Raw genomic sequence first — 10,350 nt, 5'->3', positions numbered from 1 at the left:
GGTTTGCCAAATTCTAAGCCATTGCTTTCTAGTGGGGAATAATGACCTTAAAATATTCAACTTAAATTTGAGAACTGGTTCAGCTGCCAACTTCCTAAACAATGCTATACACCTAGATAACGTTATAAGAAATCACAGTTGAGCTAATCCAAAGTTTGTCTTAAAATTTTAAATGTCCTTTCTAGAAGCACATTGATTCTTAATCATGTTCCAGTTATTTCAAATAGAAACAGAATACTAAGCAAACATTAAGAATCAATAATGAGGCAGTGAGTAACTTTGCACTCCAGATCCCTCAAGTGTCCAGGCTATTAGAGTTCTAACCAATAGGTGGGACACTTCGCCCCATAATGTAAACTGACTATTTTCATATATAAATAGTGTGAGAGAAGACCAAAAGTAATTAAGACATACTCTCTTTTCTCCCAACATTTTTTATCTTTCATTAGCTATAACAAAACTTTACTCAGGCCTACCAACATCATAAGATTGCTAGAAATATAGAAGGGGGAGCACACAATCAGATGAGGACCCTCAGTCTAAAACTTTTATAGTTCAACATAGAGCTAAGCCGATGAAGATCACCTGTCGAGTATATTATCTAATGAGGAGAACTGCATCGTGTATGAGATCAGGGATATCAAGACCCACGTAAATATCATAATGAATTACATGATTTTTAATGAGATTAAAAAAAAATGCTAAAACCTGATACTTGACCGCAGCATCATCTCTCCATTCTTTTTGAAACTTTTGTAGCAAAAGTGTAAGTAATCTTTGCAATTCTGGTGAGACCTCTTGAGGGAACAACTTCTGAATCTCATCCTTGCTATTATTAACATAAACACACTTGCGGATCAACACGTGAAGACATACCAAAAGCTGCAGATGCCACGAACAGAAAACTCTTTTTCTTTTTTCTTTCCCTTCAACAGAGTTTTGACAGATGGAAAAAATAAGGCTTATTTAGAACGTGGAAGAGATGAGAGAGACCTTTTGAGCAATATATGAGTGATAGTTGGGTATCGTTCATTAGAAATAATCGAGATCTGTAAACGTCTCTCCACACAATCAGAAATAATTTGTGGATTGTCGGCAGTGTAGGCAGTGGAGAGATATAATCGGTAGTAGAGAGGGGATCTCTATTTTTCCTTTTGGCTTTTAGCTTTTTTAAGAGAGAGGGAATGAGGGGAGATTTGAGAGAGATAAAACTCATAAAAGAGAGAGAAAGAGAAAGATGTTAGGTTTCCTAGCAATTAAATTCGGTATAAAATGGTAATAAATTTGGTATTAATGTGAAACTTAACTCGCGAACAATTGAATAGTGGCGTGTAGTTGATTTTCGACTTAAATTTACATAAAAGTCCTTGAGGGTGTTATATCAACTTAAGGGTATAAACGGTAGTAAAGATTGAAATGACGAAGGAGTCCTTTTTAAAGGCATTGGATAATTTGTTTGAATATTTTATCAAGAGTATTTAGTGGTAGAAAAAAGACTGGTCCAATTTAAATGTCCATGCTAATTATGGTATACTCTACTAATTGAGATGTAATTTGATGTATTTTTATTTTTCCTTTAATTTTTTCCTGTAACACTCTAATTCTTTGCTATCAATACAATTACCTCTAGCAAAAAAAATATATATATATATATATATATATATATATATATATATATATATATATATATATATATATATATATATATATATATATATCTTGGGGTTCTTAATGATATGTCTTGAAGATGGATAAGTTATCTGCAATTGTTTGTTTTATGTTGAGATGATTCTACCCGCCTATTTCTCTCCCGAGTCTCTTCTCATATTAATAGAATTTATATTTCACATAAGTTCGAGCTTATGGAGAAATTAACAATTAACATGGTATCAAAACTCAGGTTTATAAGAGGTCTTGAGTTCAAGTCTCAGGTGAAAGTTGCACAAAAACCAAAAAAATGCCCACCTGTGTTTATTTCCAGCGTGTCCCGCTGAGGGGGAGTGTTAAGACTATTCCACCAGCCCTATTTCTCTCTCAAGCCTCTTCTCATATTAATAGAATTGACCTTTTACATAAGCTCGAACTTATAGAGAAATTGACAATTTAATATTTTTTAGGGTTAACTAGTATTAACACCTTCTAGATGGGAAATTAGGGTCTCCCCTAAATACACACAAAAAAAAAAAAAAAGTCAAAGTGGGTTGACCGAAATTTTTTTGTGTGTATTTAGGGGGGAGACCCTAATTTCCCATCTAGTGGGGGGGAAATCCTAATTGGCTCATCTAGTGGGGGGGTAATACTAGTTCACCCTATTTTTTATCTTTAATTATATTGTGACACTATGTTGTAAAATTTTAGTCTCTTTTATTTGAATTAGAATTGATCAATGTCTTCATTCATTTTTCCTTCATATTTTCATCTCTTTTACTGTTTTTATTTTGCCTTGAGATCTCTTATACGCCACCTGTTTTTGTGTAATTACTACAAATCATATATATACTTAGCAAAAAAAAAAAAAAAAATTGTTGCTTAGACAGATGCACACTTACAAATTTTTTGGTAAGATTTATTTGTGCATTTTGCAACTTGAAATAATCCATCAGCAATAACTGCAATAGTTCGTTCCTCTTGGGATTTTTTTTTATTAACCATAAATCTCAGGACGAAGGCGTGGAGTGATAGATACTTCTAGTGGCGTTGCTTTGACATTAGCAAGTCCCCCAGTCTCAGTCATGTCCACATGCATATCCATTTCAGTCGTGGGCTCAAACGCATGTAGAAAACGAGCTAGGATAAATGGCACTACTCGCAGCGCAAATGACATCCCTGGGCATGCACGTCTACCAGTTCCAAAAGGTATTAGTTCGTAATGCAGGCCTTTTACATCCATGTTTACTTGACTAGTGAGGAATCTCTCTGGTCGGAACTCAGATGGATTAGACCACACAGATGGCTCACGTTGAATCTTTTTAATATTCACTAGTAAGCGGGTGCCTACTGGGACGTGGTAGCCTGCTACAACACATTCTGCGTCGGCCACACGAGGAGCTGATAGTGTAGCGGCGGGGTATAAGCGCAATGATTCTTTGACTATGGCTTGGAGGTAGACGAGGTTCTTCATATCTGATTCTTCCACATGTCTCTCCATTCCAACGTGTTTGTCCATCTCATCTTGGGCCTTCTTCAGTGCATGTTTATTGTTCAGCAGTAAGGAAAGGGTCCAAGTGAGAGTAACCATTGTGGTGTCACTTCCACCTGCAACAATAGTCTGCAAAGCACGAAACCGATGCAAATAATAAAAACCAGTCTAGTCAAGGCCAAGGCATTGAAGCGCAACACCTTTTTGTGATTTAGGCACAAAGTGCGAGGCCTGGCGCACGCCTTGTTAAAGTGAGACGTGCAATAATAAAAAATATATATAACAAATAAATAAATAAAATAAATATTAAATATGACATAAATTATTAATAATTTGTTTAGTCAAATATTTAAATTAATTCTATATGATTGTACACATTAGCATAATAAAATTTGTATTTTTTAGATATGGGCTACCACGAGGACATCCCTATAGGGATGAGTGTTTTGAGACCGTTGGAGGGATCCAACGGTCCGAAAATCAAAAACAAAAAGGAAGAGAGAGAATATGGGTTTGTTTTTTATTTTCGGACCGTTAGATCTCGGATCCAACGGTCTCGGCTGGCGTCCCTATAGGGATATCCTCGTGGTAGACGAACTCTATTTTTTAATACAATTTAACTCAATTTCAATAAACTAAAAGAGTGAACTAATTGAATTGAGCCAAATGAGTTCATCACGAAATAGAACACATGATTCGAATTTTATAATCCCGCAAAACTTCATTTAATTTATCTTTGTGTCTTCTCTCAATCTATAAAACTTAACAAAAACTAGTCAAAATTAAAGTTTAGAGTGTACTCCAAGATAAAATTTATTATATTTGTATAATTTCTTGTACCATATAACAATTAGATTTAGTGTAAATGTGTCACATATAACAAAATTTACAAAAAAACGAAAAAATTGTAAATGTTGATAAGGCGCACGCCTTATGTGCCTCAAGAAAAGGCGCAAAAATGTACAAAATGCACACGCCTTATGTTAGCTCCCACACTTTATCAAGGCGAGGCACAAAAGTGTGCCTTGCCACGCCTCACGCCCTAATCGCGCGCCTCTTTGCGCCCTTGACTACACTGATAAAAACTAATTTCACTATAAAACCAACGCCCCATCTCAATTCTCACGTTTAGAAATTTGAGTATCAAGATATAGCATTTCCATTCAGACTTTTGTTTTTGTTCAATATCTCTATCAGACGCACATAAAAAAAAATTAGTATTTGTTACTAATGAGATCAATGACACTATTGGCGTGAATTATTCTTCGAGCACAACATGTGTTGGATAACAAAATTGGATGTTATATAACAGAATCCTCACCTTCAAAAAATAACATAATTTGGAAGGAATTATTGGAAAGTGAATCAAAATAAAGATCGAATTAACATTTATAAATGCTTAAAGTGGTTGAAAATCGAATGAAATACTTTACTAATTTAAGTCGTCAATTAGTATGTGGTGGAATTGTCCGGCCTCTTGGAAAACTGACTTTGAAGAAAAATATTTAGATTTTTATGAAAGTGCCTTTTAATTTTAATGAAGTCGTACATAAGCATACAACCTACTTACTTGTGAGTTGTGAGTGGGACATATATAAAATAAAAAGTTGGAGAGCCAAGTTTTTATCTCAAGCTCGCAGAACAGTTTTGATCCAAGTTGTAGCTCAAGCTACAACGTTACTCTTTATGCCATGACATCCTATTCCCTCCCTGTATCTGTATGTGACAATATGGATAAAGTGTGTAGGGAGTTTTCGTGGCATGGACATGATGAATCCAAGAGTATCCATACTATTGAGTGTGATAAACTCTGCAAGCCTAAGTCCCTTGGATGACTAAGTTTCAGGAAATTTTCTGATATGAACAAAGCTTTGTAGGTCAAACAGAGGTGGAGAGCTTTAAATGATAAGAATTCTATATGGTTTAAAAATTTCTATGCTGCTTATAGAAAAAAAGGTATGGGGACAAAACAAAAATTACCAGGCCATCTAATGCCTCTTACTTCTGGAGAGGGGTTAATAAAAGTTTTGGTCTTGTGTATAAAAGGTAGGTCTATCTGGACCATTGGGGATGGTGCTCATACCTCTGTTTTCAATGAACTTTGGCTGATGTTCCATGATCACCCAAAGACCACAGGATGGAGGGGAGGATAAGTTAATCTGGTGGCCTACTGCTAAAGGAAAATTTTCTGTCAAATCTGCTTTTCATATGCTCAAAGCAAAGGATGGAGAGGACTGTGATGACTCTACTTTTCAAGCAAAAACTATCATAAGAATTTGGCGAGTTAGGGCGGCAGTTAGAGATCAAATTTTCATGTGGAAATTATACATGGACATACTGCCAACTGGAGAAAATATATAGAAAATGATAAAAAAAAAACAATGATATTATGTGTGGCTTTTGCTTCAAGAATAAGGAAACTGTAGAACACATATTTTTTGAATGTGATTGGGCAAAAGCTTTGTGGTTTGCTTCACCACTTTTGTTTAAGAACAGAGGCAAATATAGGATGGCCTATTAGAAGATGGGTGGATGAGATCATAGAATGGTGTGAAAGCAAGGTCCCTGACATAGCAAACTTAGGTGTGTATGCATGTTCTCTAATGCAAACTAGGTGGGATAATAGGAATCTAGAGAAGTTTGACAAAGGAGCAGCTAATAGGGGGTCTATACTAGCATCTACAATGATTCAATGGGAAAGAAGACTCAAAGCTTTTGACAAAGAGAATCTAAACCCTACTTCTTCTATTAACTCGAACACTACACTTAAGAATATATATAAACACTAACATAGCACACGTGCTGCTTCTACATCAACTAGTAATATTAATAATATATCTACTTTTAACCTCTCTCACATGCCTGATTATGTAAATGTTAGGTTTGATGGTGCTTTTAATAAGAGATCTCTATTATCAGGAGTTGCTGCTGCTACGGTTTGGAATGAAGAAGGAGCTTTAATTGTTGCTGCAATGAGGAGATTCACAACAAAGTCACCAGAGGAGAATGAACTTCTTGCAGCCGAGGTAGCAGTGCAGCTGGCAAAACACTTTAGATGAGGAAAATTTCTTTTTGAGGGTGGCAACATCAATGTCATCAACAGTTTGAGCTCCCAGGAGTCTAGTATTGTTTGGTCTTTACAAAACATTATTAAAGCAATTATCAGAATTGCTTGTAAATTTAATTTTTCATGTTTCAAATGGTTAAGAAGATATTTTAATGGTAAGACTCATGATCTAGCTAAATGGGCTTATAGCTCGTCTGTCATGAGTACTCTACCAAAATGTTGCTCATACTTTCAATGTATCCCTTTAATTCTATAATATATATATATGGGTGTGTTGTAGCGAAAAAAGAAAAATGGTACACAAATTATTGTTTGTCCAAATTAAAGATACAAGTTGGGCTATTGATGGGGAAGTGCTTCAGAAGTGGGGTCTTGCTCTAAAGCTACCTAGAGTACCAAAAATCAAAGATTGAAAATGGGATCCTCTAGATTCAAGGAATATAAAGATTAACATAGTTGCTACATCTTGAGAGAATCCAAGGCCCAGCTGGCTATGGAGTCGTACAGAAACAGTGAGTGTGTTGTTCTTCAAGTCTTGTGTAGGAATTTAGGAGTGAACACAAGCTATGTGGCAGAAGTGGTGGGACTTATAGAGAGTGTCGAAGTTGCACTAAGTAATGGATGGGATAAACTATATATGGATAAAGTCAAATTGAAGGGTTGCCGTCATGGCTTTTGGCACCTCAGAACTACCATGAGAAGTGTGACCAAGGTGGGAAACAGGGGCGGATCTATGAGTTGGCTGACCCGGGCTGTAGCCCCCCCTAACTTTGCTCAAAACCCAAAAGTACAGTGGTAACTATTCACTCCAAAAAAAAAAAAAAAAAAAAAAAAAAAAAAAAAAAAAGTGAGAATTAGTGTTAGTAGCCCCCCCTATTGTTGAATCCTGCATCCGCCCCTGGTGGGAAAGGTGTAAGTCAAGACTAAGCTATGTGGTGGTATCAAGTGCTTGGCGTGAAGTCAACTTTGCTGCTGATCAAGCTGCAAGATCGACCGTCTTAGTATAATAACAGAGAACCAAGTGGTATATATAGGCAAACCCAATTCGATCTCCAAATGGGAATCTCCTGATGTCACTTATTATAGATTTGAAATAGGTTAATTAGGAAACATGCTTCTAATTAAACCAACCTCAGGTAACACCTTTTCATATGTATACAAATTGCTAGCTTAGAGGGTGTTTGTTTTTTGGTTTTTGTAAGTGTGATAACTACTTATTCGTACTGTAAGTAGTGGACCACTTTTTTTTTTTGTGTTTATTTTTCAGCTACTTATAAGTGGTAGACCATTTTTATGGTATATTTTTGCTACTTATAAGTATCAAAAGAATAAGCAGCAAAACTTGACTTAAAGAAACTTATGAGTAAACAAACACTTATATAAGTAGCGAAAAAACGAACACCCCTTAGCAAAAAATAAATAAAAAATGTTGTTTTTTTAGCATTTCTAACAATATATAGGCTAGAACGGCAGTATGTAATTTTCGGACATGAAGTTATAATAATTATAATAATGATAACAATATAAATAATATAAGAAATGGACATGTAGAAAAAGTTGGAATAGCAAGCATACCTCGAACACAGGATAAGTTCGTGTATGAATTACGTGATGAAGTATGGAGCAAAAATTTACTTACCAGGCAAGTAGCCTTGTTGATGGTGTCATTGTCATATTCAGATGATATCTTTGTGTGTTCAAGTATGGACAACAATATATCCATGAAAACTTGCTCCTGATTCACTTCTTCGGACTGTCTCTTTCTCTTACGCTCTTCCAGCCATCCCTGAAAAATCAAATCAAGTTCTTTTGCTGTGTTCTTCATCTCTTTCTTGTATCCTTGAATGTCTAACCAACTCAGATAAGGAAGTGCATCACCGATAATGAATGTCCCCATCAACCTAAAGACATCACTCATTATCTTTTGGCATCTCCTTGCTTCTGTTTCATCTCCGGAAGAATTTGAGGCAGAGTATCTCTTCCCCACGACCATCCTCAGAATCACATTGAGAGTCAAGTCTCCAAACCATTGCTTCATGTCTACTAAGAGTGGAGCTTTTGTCTTATCGTGTTTCGTCCACACCTTGTATAGTTCTTTAATAGATGTATCAATTTCAAAATCCCGCGTATGCTTTAATAGTTCGAGCCTTCGGCTTGAGAGGAGTTCTGATATGATTATTTTGCGTAGATCAACCCAATACGGTCCGTATTGAGCTAACCCAAACATGGCATCATTGTACCCTACGATCTTTGAGAATGTTGAGGGAGGACGAGAAGCTAAAAACTTATCATTAGTAGTGTAACACTCCTTTGCAATCGCCGAATTACTTACCACCAATACTCGATGCACACCAATACGAATCGTGAAGATTGGGCCATACTTATCAGCCATGGATCCTAATGTCTTGTGTGCTGGTACTTCGCTCCCACCTAACAGATGGAGGTGCCCAATAATTGGCCATGCATGAGGCGCTTCCGGTGCTTCTTTGCAAGTGTTAGTTTTGGAAGCAGACCTTGACCTCCACGTAATTAGAAAGGAGAGAGTAACCAAAAAGACAAACAGAGTGACCGTTACTGGAGTGGTTACGTATTGGTGAACTGAATCCATAGCTTTGATAACTAATGAAACTTCTAAGTATGCCTGCAAGATCCATAAAATATATAGACTTCTTGGTAACGGTGATCTTTTATAAAATACTAATAGATAATGGTGAAAAGTCGAGGAAATTACAAGGTCTAATTATTAGTCAATTTCATTATATTTCTAAGAAGGATGCAATTTTATGACAAAAATGTCAAAAAAGTAACTCTTAAGGACACTTTTTTTTTTTTGTAATTCACAAGGACCGGGTAGATGAAAGTTCAAGTATACCCTTGACGCGAAATAAAAAACGGATCGGGTAGATAAAATGTCAAGTATACCCCTGATACGAAATAATTAACAGCCCGGCCCAGACGGAACGACCTGGTGTATTTAGTATGAACATTGAATGTTCATAGTCTTTGGGTATGAACATTGATTGAGTATGAACATTCGATGTTTATAATCCTTAGGTATGAACATTCAATGTTCATAGTCCTTTGGGTATGACCATTCAATGTTCACAGTTCTTGGGTATGAATATTGATTAGGTATGAACATTCAATGTTCATAGTCCTTTGGGTATGAACATTCGATGTTCATAGTATTTTGATATGAACATTCAATGTTCATAGTCCTTTGGGTATGAACATTCGATGTTCATAGTATTTTGATATGAACATTCAATGTTCATAGTCCTTTAGGTATGAACATTCGATGTTCATAGTATTTTGATATGAACATTCAATGTTCATAGTCCTTTAGGTATGAACATTGATTGAGTATGAACATTCGATGTTCATAGTCCTTTGGGTATGAACATTGAATGTTTATAGTCCTTTTGGTATGAACATTCAATGTTCACTATGAACATTGGGTATGAACATTCAATGTTCATGGGTGAATGTTCATACATCAATATATTGTACAAGGTACATTCACCTATTTGGATATGAACACTCATTGTTCATACACCAGCAGAAAGTATGAGCACTTATTATTCATAGTAAAATGACAAAAAGGATAAAATTGGAAAATAGTTATTTTAAATCCGGGTCATTTTTCCTTGAGGGTTATTTTCACGAAGGGGTATAACTGACATTTAAATAAAGTAAAATGGTCGGGCCAACTTATTTTGTCCTTGAGGATTACTAAATTTGAAATCGTGGGTTCGTTAGTTACTAATTGCTAGAATTTGCCCTTGTGAGTTACGCACCAAAAACTGTGCCCTTGTGACTTCATTTTCTCCAAAATTGGGTGTTAGGCCCAATTTCTTGATTTTATGAATCATCAGTTCCCAAACACTTTTGTACTTCAGACTTCAGAGTATTATGGGAAAAATAGGAATTTTTAGACTTTAGTACCACTTTTTAGACCGATATTAGAAAATAGTACTAAATTTCAAAAAAATTAGGAAATAATACCACTTCTATCAGTTGACCGTCAGTTGACCAAAGTCAAACTATTTCAATCTGTTCATATTTTCATAATGTCCACAATATCCTTAATGTGGTTTTCACAGTATGCATAATACTGTTTGCAAAGAAAAAAATACGTGTCAAA

The 10,350-nt window shown here is 35.6% G+C and overlaps 1 protein-coding gene across 1 annotated transcript; it reads right to left on the bottom strand.

The window, feature by feature from the left end:
- Positions 1-2,511: 2,511 nt before the first annotated feature.
- LOC147508110 (cytochrome P450 CYP82D47-like) lies at positions 2,512-8,919 on the bottom strand. Its single transcript, XM_086600694.1, has 2 exons — positions 7,846-8,919; positions 2,512-3,268 (listed from the first exon to the last, which is right to left on the bottom strand). The coding sequence occupies exons 1-2, from the start codon at positions 8,812-8,814 to the stop codon at positions 2,645-2,647; spliced, it is 1,593 nt and encodes a 530-aa protein (XP_086456820.1). The 5' UTR covers positions 8,815-8,919; the 3' UTR covers positions 2,512-2,644.
- Between the last annotated feature and the right edge of the window lie 1,431 nt (positions 8,920-10,350).

This window comes from Coptis chinensis, chromosome 3 (assembly GCF_015680905.1).
Source record: "Coptis chinensis isolate HL-2020 chromosome 3, ASM1568090v1, whole genome shotgun sequence".
Taxonomy (NCBI): domain Eukaryota; kingdom Viridiplantae; phylum Streptophyta; class Magnoliopsida; order Ranunculales; family Ranunculaceae; genus Coptis; species Coptis chinensis.
Note: the sequence above shows the minus strand (reverse complement) of the source record. Positions and strands in the feature narration are given on the sequence as shown.